This window comes from Aspergillus nomiae (assembly GCF_001204775.2).
Source record: "Aspergillus nomiae NRRL 13137 chromosome Unknown contig00002, whole genome shotgun sequence".
Classification (NCBI taxonomy): Eukaryota; Fungi; Ascomycota; class Eurotiomycetes; order Eurotiales; family Aspergillaceae; genus Aspergillus; species Aspergillus nomiae.
The window spans coordinates 302,311-319,278 of NW_015378057.1; the positions used below are offsets into that span (position 1 = coordinate 302,311).

At 49.6% G+C, this 16,968-nt stretch overlaps 6 protein-coding genes across 6 annotated transcripts; 3 read left to right on the forward strand and 3 right to left on the reverse strand.

The window, feature by feature from the left end:
- Nucleotides 1-371: 371 nt before the first annotated feature.
- Nucleotides 372-2,385, reverse strand: ANOM_000113 (putative extracellular endoglucanase; the record flags this gene model as incomplete). The annotated part of the gene is made up of 6 exons (XM_015545371.1): nucleotides 372-533; nucleotides 608-1,403; nucleotides 1,462-1,483; nucleotides 1,535-1,885; nucleotides 1,941-2,072; nucleotides 2,139-2,385. 6 exons carry the CDS (start codon nucleotides 2,383-2,385, stop codon nucleotides 372-374), a joined length of 1,710 nt encoding a protein of 569 aa, XP_015412501.1.
- Nucleotides 2,386-3,626: 1,241 nt separating this feature from the next.
- On the reverse strand, nucleotides 3,627-6,366 carry ANOM_000114 (uncharacterized protein; the record flags this gene model as incomplete). Its single annotated transcript, XM_015545372.1, has 3 exons — nucleotides 3,627-4,685; nucleotides 4,739-5,634; nucleotides 5,700-6,366. 3 exons carry the CDS (start codon nucleotides 6,364-6,366, stop codon nucleotides 3,627-3,629), a joined length of 2,622 nt encoding a protein of 873 aa, XP_015412498.1.
- A 2,843-nt stretch (nucleotides 6,367-9,209) lies between these two features.
- trm6 (tRNA 1-methyladenosine methyltransferase subunit GCD10) lies at nucleotides 9,210-11,025 on the forward strand (the record flags this gene model as incomplete). The annotated part of the gene is made up of 2 exons (XM_015545373.1): nucleotides 9,210-9,295; nucleotides 9,381-11,025. 2 exons carry the CDS (start codon nucleotides 9,210-9,212, stop codon nucleotides 11,023-11,025), a joined length of 1,731 nt encoding a protein of 576 aa, XP_015412497.1.
- Nucleotides 11,026-11,343: 318 nt separating this feature from the next.
- Nucleotides 11,344-12,333, reverse strand: ANOM_000116 (actin-related protein 2/3 complex subunit 3; the record flags this gene model as incomplete). The annotated part of the gene is made up of 6 exons (XM_015545374.1): nucleotides 12,278-12,333; nucleotides 12,168-12,213; nucleotides 11,783-12,057; nucleotides 11,591-11,703; nucleotides 11,454-11,532; nucleotides 11,344-11,391 (listed from the first exon to the last, which is right to left on the reverse strand). The coding sequence occupies exons 1-6, from the start codon at nucleotides 12,281-12,283 to the stop codon at nucleotides 11,344-11,346; spliced, it is 567 nt and encodes a 188-aa protein (XP_015412499.1). The 5' UTR covers nucleotides 12,284-12,333.
- Nucleotides 12,334-12,594: 261 nt separating this feature from the next.
- Nucleotides 12,595-14,015, forward strand: ANOM_000117 (replication factor C subunit 3; the record flags this gene model as incomplete). The annotated part of the gene is made up of 5 exons (XM_015545375.1): nucleotides 12,595-12,741; nucleotides 12,797-12,884; nucleotides 12,936-13,110; nucleotides 13,166-13,552; nucleotides 13,603-14,015. The coding sequence occupies exons 1-5, from the start codon at nucleotides 12,605-12,607 to the stop codon at nucleotides 14,013-14,015; spliced, it is 1,200 nt and encodes a 399-aa protein (XP_015412396.1). The 5' UTR covers nucleotides 12,595-12,604.
- A 1,097-nt stretch (nucleotides 14,016-15,112) lies between these two features.
- Nucleotides 15,113-16,534, forward strand: ANOM_000118 (uncharacterized protein; the record flags this gene model as incomplete). Its single annotated transcript, XM_015545376.1, has 1 exon — nucleotides 15,113-16,534. One exon carries the CDS (start codon nucleotides 15,113-15,115, stop codon nucleotides 16,532-16,534), a length of 1,422 nt encoding a protein of 473 aa, XP_015412496.1.
- Nucleotides 16,535-16,968: the final 434 nt, after the last annotated feature.

Genomic DNA, 16,968 nt, shown 5'->3' on the forward strand with positions numbered 1-16,968 from the left:
GTTTCCCAGTCCCTCTGTATAAGACTTCTTGTAAACAGGCTCTCATGTTGCATACGTAGTCGACCTGAACCTAGAGGCTTGTTTAAAGCTTCATAGTCAGCTTTAAGAAGAATAAAGCCCAAGTCACTACTCAACTGGTCCATTTTGTCTATAACTAGCTCGAAGAACCAGCGGCTATACCTAGAGCCTATATACTAAGCCGAACCTAGCATTTTCCAACATTTCCCATTGCTCAAACTAACATGAAAGCTTAAATTCAATACAAACCAAAGACTAATAATATAACACAAAGAACGAAATCAGGTAAGAGGTTATGAGAAAGGGAAAAAACAACCATATCCATACAAATAATGATAACTACTACAGCTCTCTCAAACAGTCAAAGTAAAATTGGCCGTGTTGGTGGTCGTGTCGACACGTGGATAGAATTCGAACGTGAAAACGGCATCCTGGCCTGCAGCAACAACAGCCTCAACCGTAGCCTGTGTGAGAATCACGTTCGTGTCATCCCAGTTCCATTGGCCACTGTATGTCTGTAGATTGGAAACAAGGATGTCAATAATCGCTGCAGTATTATCAAGAGTGGGGAAACGGGAGGGGGACTTACTGTTCTGGCTTCAGCAAAAGGACCAAACCATTGGGTGAAGTCGTCGAATAGGTACGTGCCATCGCTGAGGACGGCCTTAACGGTGGCGAGTTTAGGAATGCCTTTCCAAGTGATAGGGATGGAGAGGTCGGATCCTGAGACGGATGAGGCGGCGGCGGAGGTCTTTGAGAGTGTTGGGGTGTCCCACTGGACGATTTGGACCACGGGGGATGCTCCTGATGAGAAGTTGAGGGTGAAGTTGGGGAGGAGGCCGGGCTCGGACGTTTCCGAGTAATATATCGAGAGCAATGAGGCAGGGAATGTGATGTTGGAACCGGAGACGGTGTAATCTGTGTCAGCCTTTAGGGCGGTACCCTTCGAGTCTTCGATGGAGACGAGGGTGTTGCCGTTGAGCAGGAAGGGGAGAGTCTGGTCAGTGACTTCTGTTCCAACTTTGTGGTAAATGTATGCTGAAGACCATTGACTGGTTGCGGAGGTGTCCACGGTGCTGTCGGGAAGACTGTTGGCCTCGTTTCCGTTGGTGAGGATCTTGATTGATGTTGGGTCACGCCAGATGCCTGATGAGCGGTCCAGGTGGTCAAGTCCGTTGTCCCAGAGGATGGGGCTCATATTGTACTTCTTCGTGGTGCGAATGAGGTAGTCGTGATATTTCCAGCGTGCTGCTGGCTCGGTGTTGGTTGGAGAGGCATCAAACTCTCCCAGGACGATGGGAATATCGGTGAAGTTACCTCGAAGGAGGGCGAGGGCGCTGTCAAGCTCACTCTTATCTGAGTCTGAGCCCCAAATAGTCTTACCCCTAGAAAAGTTGAGTATGGTGATCATACCAATAGAAGGTTAGGTTAAATGCTACTTACCATGCGCTGAAGATAAAGTCGTCTGTATGAGAGTGTTAGCACTGAATTGTGAAAAGCGATCTAGCCTGCTTACAAGGAGAATAGAAATGGAATTGAAGAGCCCATGGGTTTGTAATATTGGCAGGGGCCTTGAACCACTGGGAAGTTTTCACACTGTCCATCCCTCCACCTACCAGGTTGACGACTCGCTTTGCATTGAAGCCCCCAGCACGATTGATTGCTGTGAGGAAAATCTCATTGAATGTATTGATCTTGGCACCATCTTCCGCAGTGTTGCAAGGTGGTTCATTGATGGTTTCGAAAGCGACCATGCTTGACTTGCAAGCCAATTTAGTAGCAATCTGATACCAAAGTTTCTCGAACTTTTGCTCAATTTGCGTGATATTTGCATCGGACTGAGTGACATCCGCCCATTCCCACGAGTCTATATTGTTAGCCAGTGGCTAAGCCATGTTTCTAGGTGTTCTTGGATAGCTTACCATGATGGACATTGACAATAGTGTACAGACCACGAGACGTGATCATGTCTATAACATCAGAAACTCGCTGCAGCCATTCTGGATCAACGGTCCAGTCAGGAGATTCACTAGTGAAGTGATGTGTCCAAGTAACTATTGGCATTGTCAGCATATATGGGGATAGTCTCTCGAAAGAGAAGGGACTATGTATCCACGCACCTGGAAGGCGAACACTTTTAAATCCCGCTGACTTGACATAGTCAAAGGTCGATTCTTGAACGGGGGGATTATTCCAAGAATCTTCATTCGGGGTAGCGTCAAGACTGTTGCCCAAATTCCACCCGGGATTTATTTTCGCCACGAAATCAGAGGCCGAGATGGCATCGAAGGACCCTGTACAATTGGCACCAAGGGCCCAGGCGCCTTTAAGAAAGGCCGTGAGAGCTAAAGGCCGTAATATTTGCATGATTACAAGAGCTCAGAGGTGACTCAAGACCTGTGAAATCTATTTGGAAGCCCGTGCGGTCAGAGCATGAGGGAGAGCTGGTCGTTTATATACTAATGTCAAGTTGGAAACCCTGAGGAAAGGTAGAACTACTATAGGCCAACAGATGTTGGTGAACATGACACCAGTCATCGTGCATTAGGGGCATTTGAAATTGATTAACAGTGGTTCTTGACCGATTAGCTGATTCGAGTGCCCCTCGAAGGATGAAACCTTGGAGTCTCTTGCTATAGGTGCTGTCTGGAGACACCTTGCATGCATCTCGCCAACTGGAACAGGAATTCATAAGACGATCATCAGATAGGTGGTTGACTACTAGCACGCCATACCAATCAAGCAATGCAGCCCAATACAGTAGTATGGAGACAGCCATTGGTATTTTCATCATCTATTTCCCCGACGGTGCGACAGTCCGAATAACCAATCTATACTTAATGCTCTGTTTCGAGACTTTTGCATCCCCATGGAGTAAACTCCGCCTGCATAATTTCCGATACCTGACCATTCACAGACAGGGTCTAAGAGGATCAATGAAACAGTATATAATTCAAGAAAAGGAGTCCATGTATCTTCCTCCAATTAGGTGGCCCATGGCGGCTTATGTTGGTGGGCCCGTGGCGGCCTTTTATTAAACAAACGTGCTGGGAACCTGTCTCAGATATCGGAGATGGATCTGTCGGTGCCGAGACGTTGCAATGTAGGCGCAGAAGGGTTTCTGCACGGCCAAATAGAAAGAAGGACAACTTGCGGAATGGTTCTGACCGAGGAGATTGGGGGAACAATCTAGTATAAGTGTCATGTCACATGTTGGCTCGAGTTCCTCCGTGGAATGCCAAAAGATGAAAGAAATTCTCCCGTCGGAAATGGCCTATATTCCGGAACGCTATAGAAACAGCCTAAATGCATAGGCACAGACAAACCCTCCTAACAATTGTAGTAGGGATCTACAATAAAAAGCCACAACCATATACGATTAGCCGGTAAACCCGCTCCATCAAAAAGGAAAAGCGCCCTGTTGCCCTAACACGACCAGGCAAGTAATATCTCGCCTTTCTGAACAATGCAGAAAAAGATACAACCGCCCTTCCCTATTCGTGTCTATATAAAGTACATAGGTCCATACACCAGTATCATTTCGTTTCGTCATCAAGTATATCGTCAAACCAGCACCGGTAGCGTACGGAGTAGAAATCCTGGTGAGTTCACATGACTATACAATCCTTATTTCGGTCTTTAGGGCGATCCGATGGTCCAATTGCTATAGGCACACCTGGTGGTCGTCTTCCGAACTGCGCTCTCTGATATGGAGCTACATAAGGCGCAGCTCTATTATTGGAGTTTCGTGGAGGTGACTGATAGGCAGCATTATTGGCTACCTGCTCATAAGAAGGCGGTGGAACATCATCGGCGTTCTGAGACGGCGAGTGCCGTTCAGGTTGCTGTGAAGGACGATGTCCTGTAGAGCGGTGGCGAGCGGGGGCTGGTCCCTCAGAGGGCCCTCGAGGGTAGTTTGGAACGGAAGCCCGCTGATTACGGTCACGGGGAGTCCGGCCACTGGCTTGCTGCTCTTCCTCCTGTAGTTGAAGAGACAAGGCATAAGCATAATCTGCATCAGCCTGTTCCTGTGGAGACAATGCCCTGCCCTGCTGCTCTTGTGAGACTGCTGAGGAGACTCCAGAATGCCTAGCGTTGCTGGACGTTCTTGGACCGGATGGATCGGAGGCTCCGGTCGAGGCATGGCTGACAGGGCGAAAGTCGCCCGCAAAGAAGCCGGATTGTGATCCATTGACATCAACGAGAGACTCCCATACAATTTCCGCCCGATGAGAGTACCCAGCGTCTGTAACTAGTGTGAAAAGCTGATGGTTTTGTGGGTGTTTATAGAGGGTAGAGAAGTGGTCATTACGAAATAGAATCGATAGTGACCCAGGCGCCAGTTTTTCGGCCAAGTGTTGTATCCCGAATGTGCTGAGCTGGGTGGCATTCTCGACCTCCGTAAAATGCTGAATGATTTGAATATCTTTCATGCTCTGCTCTTCTTCTGGAGTGAGTGACCCGCCTCGAAATACACGATCCTCAAGTTCTTGCTTGCGGAAGGGGAGAAGTTGGATGTCTTCATAAAACCGAGCCACACGAGTCAACGCTTCATCGGCCTCTGTAGACGGCTCAGCGATCCAGCCGTGTAGCAGGGGGACGCCGAAAGTGCCATAAAACTTGATATCACTAGTCTCTAAGAACGTGCCTACCGAATCGCTAGATTCCTACTTCGTTGTTAGTACAACAAAATAACCCTGAGTGTAACAGAATCCCGTACCAGTGTGAGTTGTGGATTGACATTCATGCCCGTGTGGAGCATAGTCAAGAATCTACTCAGGGCTTCAATGTCTGGAAGCTCATCATCCGGCCCCAAGCATGTCGTTAGTTCGTCGAACAAAGCTTCGATTAACAGACCAAGAGATATCTGCTCTCGTGTTTGTAGAGCCCTGACTATAGGAGGCTGGGCATCGGGACCTGACCGCAGCACGAGAGCATTAACCAGCGCTAGCAATGGGCATGGTCCATTTTTATTTTGAGCGAGAATCGGGCAGTCGCGAAGCTTTCCTGAGGCGTCAGTCCAATTGACATGCCTGATCGAATAAGTTTCAGATCTCTGTTCATGCTGCCTCTTTGATTCAGCTTCGGAGACTGGAGTACCAAAACTCGATTGACTAGGCTGTGAAATATTTGAGCGGTCAGGAAGAGGTGGTGCAGCGCCTAGTTGACTGTTCTGTGAGGGTGATGGATGTGGTTGGACCCCGGGTATTTCGGAACACACGGAGGACGCTGCCGTACGCTGGTTCGTTTGTGTATGTGTATCCGACGCCTCATTGAGATCAATGAGAACATGTGAAGACCCAGTGTTTGCAGTAGAAACAGTAGCAGGGGTACCTATCTCATTCCTTGGTGATAACTCTGCTTGATTCCCTTGCTGAAGCGGTTGTGGAGGATACGTATTTGGATTGTCGTAAGGAGTAGTCTGAGGCTGTTGGAAAGGAGACTGAGCGTTCGCAACCCCAGCTGCTGATTGAGGGGGGTATGGCGAATCTTGCGCAGGGTACTGGTTTTCGTGCAGGATCGGCGGGGGCACTGCAGAACGTTCTCCAGCCCAGGGAGACTCTGATGGCGGGTCAAAAAGCGATAAACGCGCTGTCATCGGAATATACCCTTCATCTGTTGTGCGTTAGTGTTGCGCTCGTGGAAATTATGCTTTAGATAAATGAAAAGGCCAATCGGACCTTGTCCTAAACGTGCATTTGCACTCTCATGTGATGCAGATGTTGCTTCTGAGAACGGGCGAGGGCTTCTATCATCCCATGGATTCTGTTCAGGCTGGCGTGGCTTCAAGAACGGATTGTTGGACTGCAGCGGAGCTGGGGAATTTCCTACGTGTTCCCAGTCGGGAGCCTCGTTGACATCTCCATTCTGCTGCCATTCGTTTGCGGCCATCCTCCGCTGGGTACCAGCAACAAGTATAGACGGCACCCGATCTCCCCTTCTATTCTCCGCACTCTCGGCCGGTGGAGCATTATCAGCGACCGATTGTCCCGAGCCGTTATATCCCTGCTGGTTCTGGCCGGGTCGCTCCACCAGTTCATCCGCCCATGGGTTCATGTTTTCGCTCGGTGAGGATCGAATTGGAGACCTCTGAGCTTGCTCCAAGGGCATTAAATCAAATGCTGGGGACGTGTTGAGATCAGGAGAATATACTGATTCTTGAGAGGGAAGTCGGTGGGGCTGTGGAGAGCTTTGAGCTCGTCTCGGGCGGGTTAAGCGTTTCGGGGATGAAGACGACACAGATTTGGAGGTAGGGGAGATCTGTGAGATCGCAGAGCGAGGTTCAGAATGAGCATTACCCTTGTTGAGACTGTACAGGTGTGGCGGAGCCCGTTTGCGCAAGACCATGAAGGCAGACGTATATTTAATCTAAGGCAGCGCCTTTTAATGGATGCAAGGTGAGCACGCTAAGAGCGACCAATCAAAGGTGTATGACAAAGGGAACGAGTTAGTGAATCTCGTTTCCCTCATGCGCGAATGATAGATCGGACAGTGAGACGTGGCTCAAAGCTATTTCGTGAGCATACGTAACGGTGGCTCAAGATAAGGCTGGGGGCCAATAGACACTTTGCGTGAGAGATGTCCGTCAGACAATAACTGCCATGGCTTTGTCCCATACAGCCTCTTCAAATCGTTCCTGACAGGATCCGAGGCAGCTGCAATTCACAATAGATAGATGTTGATAACAGGCACCCAGATTTCCGGATAGACTAGTGAGTCGTCAACTTAATTATGGGGCTTTGGGTGGGTAACAAGGCGAATTTCCGGTGGCCAGTCTTTGGGTCGGAACGTTCCTCCGTACTTACACGAATTACTGATCCAACAAGCCATCTCACTGCCTAAAATCAAGGCATCCCTTGTTTTCGACCGTATCGGTATCGTCAACCCCACATTACGTATTATAGTAGCTCAGCCACAGCCACCACATGATCCACCCGCCACTTTAGCCACTTTCAAGAGTCATCGGCCCTTATGATGCTCCTTTCTCATAAATAATCGGACATAGGCAGCATCGTGCAATCTTCGGTGTTTATTCTGATCGCCACACAGTGTCTGTTATTCTGGAGGATGCGTGATCAATTCGAGATATCGAGCTGAAAATGGTACCCCTCCACCAGGGCTTAATTAAGAGATCTAAAACATACTACCCTTTCCGGGTTATTGGAGGAGACAGACGGAGCTTTGCTTAGAATGATAGCCTCGTCAAAGGCTGACGGGCTCAATACTTTCATTGATATCTGCATAGCCAGGCCGTATCAGGTCTTTCTGTTTTGAAGCAGATTACCTAGCAGATAAGTTGCTGCTGCAATTACACATGCTCCCAGTAGGCATGCCATCCCACTAAAGAACTGCAGCCCGGAGAAGTCGGTGTTCCCTTGACGATGTAATATGGAGCCCATGACCGGCAACCCCGTGAGACGTCACAGTCAAGAAGCCAAATGTACAAATAGGGTAAGAAACGAGCCCCCGACAACTAACCAGCCTGGAAGGCCACCTTCCGGTGGTATATCGGGCTCGCTTTTCTCTATATGTAAATTGTCCCTCTGAACACCGAATATACAATCCCCTGACTTTGAAACATGGGGGTAAATAGATCTATATAAGCATCGTAGTATTCTACTCAACATCTTCTCATTTTAACGGAAACAATCAAGTATACTGTGGACCGAGAGTGCCTAACCATTGATTGGCCGATGCTCAGCATAAGGTCTGATCTAAAGCAAATGGAAACCCACAAACAATCTATAGATGGTTTAGCGGCGGCCGACTGCACTGGTATATTCTGAGTCATTCCACCCAGCCCTTCTCTTCAGAACTGGAAGAATGGAGGCAAAAGTCTTCTGATACCTTGGACACGGTCTCTAGTATGGCGATTGATATTAACAATACACAGGAAGATATAGCACCACACTTGATTGATCTGTTGCGCCCGAGCTGTGTCTATATAACTCGGGTAGCATTGAAGCATATTCATGATAGTGCTGGAAGAACAAAAGCTGTCTTTGGGAGATGGATAAGTAACTGAATGCCTCGTTGGATCAGTTCAATCGCCGATGGGGCTTTGAAACGGCTGCTATGAAGTCGGCAACGTATCGAATATGACCTGGCCCGTTATGAAACATTATTTTGTATCGTAAAGGCTTAGCGGCCTTAGCTTTACTCCTAGCGGCATTGACTGTGATGACGAAGTATGATTCCTAAGTGCGTAGACTTTGTGGAATTCCCCTCCTTCTCAAGGAATGAACTTGATGTCTCCGACTTTGTAAGTTCATCATAATTCTAGGAGATAAAAAGATCCTTTCTATGAGAATGCATTCTCTCCGAATGAGTCAGGCGATCCACCTGGCATGGCCCAAGGAAACAATATGCTTACCTTGCAGCAAATGCGAAGCCACGATGCTCTATCAACCGCCACACCAGCCACTCATCGAACACCGTTACAAGGCAAGCCGCTTAGCTGCGTGTATAGGCTTGATTTCAGGTTGACTTAGCCGCTTCCGTTTTACGGCAGCCCATTTCACTCAATAGGCGTTGAATAGAACGGCGTTTGACCACGTGGTCTACCTTTGATAGTAGATCATTCAACTTTATATGAGGTTCAGAACGAGCTAAATCATATATATTATCACGTTGTTGCTCAGTAAGCTTCCGAGGGCGGCCAGAACGCGCGCGCGTAGTATTGTTGACCCGAATTGGCTCCCGACGTATAGTAGTTTTGATAGTAGAAAGCGGTATTTCGGGGTATTTGCGATGGATTTTAGTAGGGCCCCAGCCAATACTAGATAGTTCACATATACGTGAGCGAATCTGAGGATTTAGCTCCTTTCTAGGTGCCATTCCAATGCGTATATAGGCCTATCCGTAGGTAGTCAACTGAATTTGCTGAAGTTGACTTAAGTGGTATGTAGGGCGATCAACTGGAAGGGTTCAAACTTTTGACATCACACTGTATCCATCGGACGGAATAACGTCTGATCCGAACAAAGTGTAGATCATATAATATGGTCCGTGCGCTATCGCAAAAAAAGTAAAACGAGCACTGGGACACCCGCGCATGTCGTACGCGGATTCTTAACTTTGCGGAGAATTTCTTGGTCCATTTGGTATAATTTTTGTGTTACAGGAGACCATGATCTAATACTCATCCTTGCTTGTTTTTTCCCTATATCTTTTACTGCGTGTCCGATACGATGCACTCTTACGTCCGCCCCCACCAATTCGTCGCATTGCGGCTTCCCTCCGAGTTCACAAAGATTCAGAAGATCGTGCCTGACTCGTATGTACACAGTATCTGCCTAGTCCTATGAGTGTTGTTTGCTGCGTTATACAGGAAATAGCATTGTACTGACCGAATGAATTAGAACAGTCTTCTTGGGAAAATTCGGAAGCTTCCCCGCGAACCAGATAATCGGGAGACCTTTCTATCTGACCTTCGAGATCCTTGATGACGCAGACGAAGAGGATGGCAGCTGTCTACGTGTGGTTCCCGCAGCTGAGCTGCATGCCGAGACATTGATCGAAGAGGGAGAGGGAGAAGGCGACGAGCTCGACACAAACGAAGATGGGACTCCCATGCGCACAAATCGCGAGATCGTCGACGACGCATCAACTCAGAAGCTGACGTGGGAGGAGATCGAGGCGCTGAAAAAAGAGTCCGGTGGCGCTGGACGGGAAATTATCTCCAAACTTCTAGAGTCTCATCAAACTTTGGATCAGAAGACAAGTTTCTCGCTCGCCAAATATATGCTGCGGAAGCGCAGAAAATATATGAAGCGGTTCACGGTTCTTCCGATGGATGTTAGCATTCTTACGAATCATATGATGGAAGACCAGGGCGCAGCGCGTATTATGGAGCTGCGCGATGAAATGATCGGGCTCTTGGGCTGCTGGGGAAATGTACACCATGGTGGAGATGTTTCTCTCGATGAGGCTATTGCGGCGAAGCCTAATGGTCGCTATCTTGTTGTCGACGATACGGGAGGCTTGGTAGTCGCAGCGATGGCCGAGAGGATGGGAATTTTGTACCCACATGACGGTGATGACTATGAGGAGCAAGGGTCATCCGACGAACCCAAGAAGACCGAAGCAGGACAGGCGCAGGATGATGAACAATTACCCACTGATTCTTCCACCCGCCGCCCAGCTCGCCCAGGTCATATGTCCGCATCCGGAAACAGCATAACGTACCTTCATCCACACAAGCAACCGAACCTCTCTCTCCTGAAATACTTCGGTTATAACCTAGATAATCCCGACGAGACACATCCTCTTCACCAACATCTAAAGACCCTCTCCTGGCTGCAACTTTTGGATCCTAATGCTGATCCGATCTACTCCGAAGAGCCAGAGGTCATTCCCGAGGCCGAATTATATACCATGAAATCCAACAAGCGAGGCGCTTATTACCGGAAGCGCAACAGGTGGACACGAATCCAGAGCGTCGTTAACGAAGCCCGGGCTGGAGAATTCGACGGGCTCATCGTCGCAACCGTCATGGATCCTTCAAGCGTGCTGAAGTATGCAGTTCCACTATTAACCGGCTCAGCCCATGTCGCAGTCTACTCTCCATCAATCGAGCCCTTGACCGAGTTAATGGATCTCTACTCAACACCGAGGAAAACGGCATTCATAACCCGAAAGCAACAACTAAAAGAACAAAGGCTACAGTCAAGCGACCAAAACGACGCAACTGAAAACGAGCTCCAAGATTCTGAACTTTCGGAACTAATGGATGAATTTTATCTTGATCCCACCCTGTTGTTAGCACCCACACTTCAAAACTCCCGGGTACGTCCCTGGCAGGTGCTCCCCGGGCGTACTCACCCCCTAATGTCCATGCGCGGTGGCGCGGAGGGCTATATATTTCACGGTGTCCGAGTAATCCCTACTCAACAAACTATTCAGGCCGCGGGCAACCCAAGCCGAAAGAAGAGAAAGGTCTTGACACAGGATACGCCCACCACCGCAGTCGACAGTGGCAGCGGTGTGGATGTCGAGATGAAGTGATAGGAGCTCCTTTGGATTAATTTTGCATTGTTGCCATGTAAACTAGGATATTTCTGGCCAGCCATGATGATAAAAAATACGCCATACCATGCGGCATACCGCATAAAGATATACCAATACCAGTACACCATACACATGGCTCATCTACTACGCAGTACGTTTGAGTCTGAACCTTAACAAGAATAAGCAATCCATATCTAGATATATCACAATTCGGATACAATATAGTTTTTAGAAAATGAAATCGGAAATTCTTAAATGGTTGCTTTCATACGCTTTGTACGCTGAATAGTGACCAAACAAAAGAAAACGCATCACCTAGAAGCTCTTGCCCATAAACTTTCTCTTCGCAAAACTCAACCACCACTGTACCTCACATATTAGCGACCAACGCCACAATCTAAAGCCAAATACATGGAATCCCCTACCTTTGAAGGGCCAACGCCACCGGGGTATAATCTGGCATGTAGACGGATAGCAATCTCCTGTCGTACCTGCGAGAGGTATCTATAGCACAGCATATTAGCTTCCGACCCACCGGAGCAAAAGATCAGGGTAACCATACGCTCTCAGTGTCTCAGCATCCTGGCGATCGCGGGGCGGCTCGAAAGCTTGGTTAAGGGGGAAGGAGGCATCGCCCGGGATGGCGAAGGAGTCGAGCGCAACGTTGTTAAGAGCCTAACAATGCATATCCCGGTCAGTGTTTCCGTCGCACATTTACATTAAGCACGGGTGTGTATCGCATCTGGTTGTGTACCTTGCCAGCCTCGAGGGCGGTCATGTTCGGCCTGACCTTCCCGAGACACTCGCTGATAAACAAGGTGCCGTAGATGAGCATGCGGTCGGCGGGGCCGTTGATCTCGAAGTTCCGGAACAAGACATTGGCGCGGAAGAGAGACAGGATCTCGTCTACACAGTCGTACGACTCGCTGTCGACGGCGATTTCGGTGTCGGGGACATTGGGCGGTAGCGGGGGGAGAGTGTATGCGGGGCCGCGAGTGCGGGTGCGGAGGGGAAGGATAGGAAAGTTGCCTGTCCAAGATGAGAGTATGGAGTCAGTCTGGGGGATATCGTGGGTGTGTGGATCTGGTATGGTGTCGCATTTTGCTAAAAGCGTATCAGGAGGGGTTGTAGCGGCGTACCTATTACGGGGATACCCTGATCCTGGAGGAAGACGGAGTGGTATGCCTGGGCTGCGTTAGATAAGGGAACGGTCGGGGTATCGTCGAATTAACGACCGCAAACCACTCACCGGCATTGTGGATAATATAATGATATGATCAATCCCCTTTAGCGCCTGTCTATCGAGGATTGTTGGAGTAAGAAGTAGCGTCGAAGGTCGTTGATGGCGGTGCTGCCAGACGGCGGGAGGTGCATGTCATCACCTATAGGGCTGAGCTCCTGAAGCAATGAAATGATTTTCCGGCGCCGAACCTCTTTACGCGCGGGTGTGTTTTGACGCGTCTTGCTTCATCCAGCAGCTTTGCAAATTTCCTATCGTCTTCTATTTGCGTGCAAATATTTATTTTAAATACCCTTGAGACTCAATTATAGGCTCGTGTGAATATCTCCCAGCAAAATGTCCGATTACGAAGATGAAATGGACGTGGATGCTCCGTCCAAGAGCACAATCCAATTCAGCTCCGATAATACCAGTGGGAAAGCTAAGAGAGTTGCGTCAGACCTACCTGTCGAGGCTCAAGATAATCTGCCATGGTGAGCACTTGTCTCAAATTACTATCATAATAACTAGCTCGCTGATTCGTTCCAGGGTTGAGAAGTACCGACCAAACACTCTCGACGATGTTTCCGGTCACAAGGACATCTTAGCCACAATTAACAAATTTGTCGATGCGAATGTATGCGCCGCGAAGCCAGAAACTTTGCCCCTTCACTAATCTCTATAATAGCGACTACCGCATCTTCTTCTGTATGGGCCTCCGGGAACTGGCAAGACATCTACAATCCTTGCGCTCGCAAGGCGGATATATGGGAGCAAAAACATGCGCCAGATGGTGCTCGAACTGAATGCCAGTGACGATCGAGGCATTGATGTTGTCCGAGAACAAATTAAGACCTTTGCGAGTGTGTGCTCCCGGAAAGGAACTACTTTATTTGACACTCAACTTACTTGGTATAGGCACGAAACAGATCTTCTCCATGGCCCCCCAACCGACCTCCGGTGGATCATCACTCGCATCGTACAAGTTGATCATCCTTGACGAAGCCGACGCCATGACTGCAACCGCGCAAATGGCACTCCGTCGGATTATGGAGAGATATACCGCCAACACGAGATTCTGCATTATTGCCAACTATACCCACAAATTATCGCCCGCGCTTCTGTCGCGTTGCACGCGGTTCCGCTTTAGCCCGCTGAAGGAGCAGGATATCAGGTCACTGGTTGACCTGGTCATTGAAAAAGAGCAGGTGAACATTCAGTCTGAGGCCGTGGACAGCTTGGTCAGGTTAAGTAAGGGTGACATGCGTCGCGCACTGAATGTGCTACAAGCGTGCCATGCAAGCAGTAGGTGCAACCGAAACAATTCTACAGACCGAGATTTTGACGTGATGTAGGCATACCGCTCCCTGTCAAGAATGCACCAAAAGACCAACCCCGTCCTGAACCGGAATTGATCACAAATGGAACGATTTATGACTGCATAGCCGCACCGCACCCCGCTGACATTCAAGAGATCATGACTACTCTTCTTGCTACCAGCGACGTCACTTCGTGCCTCAACACCGTGAATACCTTGAAATCCAACAAAGGCTTGGCCCTGGCTGATATTCTTGCGGCCCTGGGTGAACAGCTGCAGCAGTTAGAAGTCCCTGCACAAACGAGAGTCACCTGGCTGGAGGGACTCGCTGAAATAGAATTCCGACTTGCCGGTGGAGGCTCTGAAGCCATGCAAACCGGTGGTCTGGTTGGAGTTGTACGGAATGGATGCGAGCTTATGGGGGATAAGGGTGTGTCCATGGCGAGTTAGCTTCACTATGTTCTTTTGGATTATTTATTGCATTCTCACACCACATGTCATCGAAATTCGTCATGTGATGTCTTCATGTCGGAGTTTGGGAGTTTTCACAGTTGGCATTTGCATCCGTCCTTAGTTACAACCAACCAGTTAATTTTGCACCGAAACGATAAGAAAGTTAAGCCGAAGGTGACATGTTGAGGAGTCTGAACTCGTATTGGCCTGAAGGCAAAGAACATCACACGGTCAAGGGCTACATTAGCTGCATGACGGCCCTATCTGTGGAGCAACAGGGACTGGTCAATAGTCTCAGAAAACTGAGGGGTCGGCATTCAATGACTCTCGGGCCTTTAGCCCCGTGTCACAGCAAGCCCTAGTTTACCTCCAACTCCGGAGTACCTTGATAAAAACAGGTGGGCAAGCAAAGAGGGCTTATCTGATCCCGATCAGGGACGATGGAATCTTTTCGGTCATGGCAATTCTTTGTATGACTCAACAACAAACCAAAGAAGCATCCCCGCGGAGTGCTGATAGACACTGAGGATCTCACCAGGGCCTTGGCACCGCGGACTTGGCCGACATACTCCGATAACGACCTGTCGAGACCCTGGAAGTCAAAGCCGACAAATCACTCCACTTTCTGCACGCTAATCCAATGGCCCATTATCTTCGAGCGATAGTCCTCAATTAGCTAATAATTTTTCCGTAACTAACTATACCCCACTCCCATATGTTACCCTGTTCGTCCATTCGGAGTCACTGGGCTAGAGACTAAGACGAGGAGTAGTACGCCTGTTTGGCTTCTTTCCAGTCAATGGCTTCCTCCACCATGCGTGTCTTCCAGGTTCATCCGGCATGGACCGCCGTAGAAACTTGCCCCTTCAGGGTATATTAAAAGAGGAGAAAAATGGCAGAGTTAAGTTTTTCACTGGATGCGACCCCTCCATCAGTGCAGGGGTCATAATGATCACATAACGTCTCCGCGGTCGATGTGAGACCCTAGCGAGTATAATAATACTGAACGAGTCCCACCCCGCTTCTTCACTTCCTCCCGACAGCCCTACCCCAACCTGTTACTGCAGATAAGTCGTAAGGGATCACACTCAACAATGCGGCCTTCTTTCCAGCCCTCCAGCCTCCTGCTGGCCTTGACGGCCATGGACCTTGCTTCCGCGGAGAGGGTCCTGGGTGCATACATCTTCGCCCGCCATGGAGACCGCACACCCAAAGTGCTAGGAAACACCCGGCTCACCGACCTCGGATACAGCGAGGTCTACCAAGCCGGTAGCTACTACCACGGCCGGTACATTGACTCGAGCTCCTCGCTGCGGATCGAGGGCATCAACTCCGACATCGTGAACCTGAAGCAGCTCACCGCGTCCTCGCCCTCGGACGCAGTCCTCCAAAACTCCGGCGTAGCCTTCATGCAGGGTGTCTACCCGCCAGTAGGGTCCTCAGCCAACGAGACCCTGGCCAACGGCACGACTATCTCCGCCCCGTTGAGCGGCTACCAGCTCATCCCGCTCAGCCTGGTGTCCACCGGCACAAACAGCGAAGACAACACCTGGCTGCAGGACGCAACAGGCTGCAACAACGCCAAGGTCAGCAGCAACAGCTACTACAGCTCGACGCTGTACAACGACCTCTACAAGTCCACCACGGACTTCTACCAGTCGCTCTCATCCATGCTGGACGGCGCCTTCGCAAAGGACAAGATGAACTTCAAGAGTGCCTACACCATCTACGACTACCTCAACGTCGCCAGCATCCACAACACGACCAACACGCCCACAAGCGAACAACTGGAGCAACTCTTCCAGCTCGCCAACGTCGAGCAGTACAACCTCGCCTACAACACCACCGACACCGTCCGCGCAATCGCCGGCTCCCAGCTCGCTGGCGAAATGCTCCAGGGCCTCAACAAGACCATCACCTCCAAGGGTGCCACCAAGCTCAACGTCCAGTTCGGGTCCTACGGAACCTTCCTCTCGTACTTCGGGCTCGCGCAGCTCCCCGCGGCCGATGTCAACTTCACCGGCATCCCAGACTATGCGTCGTCCATGTCTTGGGAGCTGATCACCGATTCCCCTGCAGATGGATTCCCCGATGCATCGGAGATCAGCGTGCGCTTCATCTTCCACAACGGCACCATCGCTGGGTCCAACGATGCACCGCGAGAGTTCCCCCTGTACGGCCAGTCGAGTGCCACAATCCCGTGGTCGAAGTTCGTGGAGGAGACGAAGAAGATTGCCGTCACGGACACTGAGGAGTGGTGCAAGGTTTGTGGAAACACGGACGGTAAGTGTGCGTCGTACAATTCTGATGGTTCGGGATCCGATTCCGCGGGTGCCACGTCGAAGAGTGGTGGCGGTGGTGTGTCTAGACCTGTGGCTGGTGTTATTGGTGCCATGGTCACTCTGGCTGTGATCTTTGGTTTGCAGGCGCTGTTCCTGCTTGTTGGTGGCTTTACTATCATCAAGAAGCGGAAGGCTGGGGCTGCTACTCCTGATGTTACAGAGAATAAGGCCTAGAGTGTTGTCATGAGGTCTTAAAATGGTTAATGAGCTTTGTGAGGCGGGGAATCAGTTTGAGGTTTTGTGATGGATCATTTATGGTCTTTATGTTCTAATGCTGTCTGATGTTGCCGGCGACTGATTATGATGCATAACATGAGAAATGAAAGTAATGCGCTCAAATAAACAAGGCCTCAGCAAGTGTTAACCTCGACGTACGCGTGTCAATATATCCTCTCTCCTATCTCCCAGGATAACCATGTGAAAGAAACTAATATCCACAGACCCCATGTTATCCTATAGACATCCTCCCTCAGTCATGCCCTAAGTCTTCACGACTGTACTGACACAACCAGTCCCTAGTGTGCCAGTCAATGTGCCTTACGGACCTGGCAGGAAGATGCATACAGCTCACACACACTCTATGGAGACTCCTTGGACTTACAGAGCAG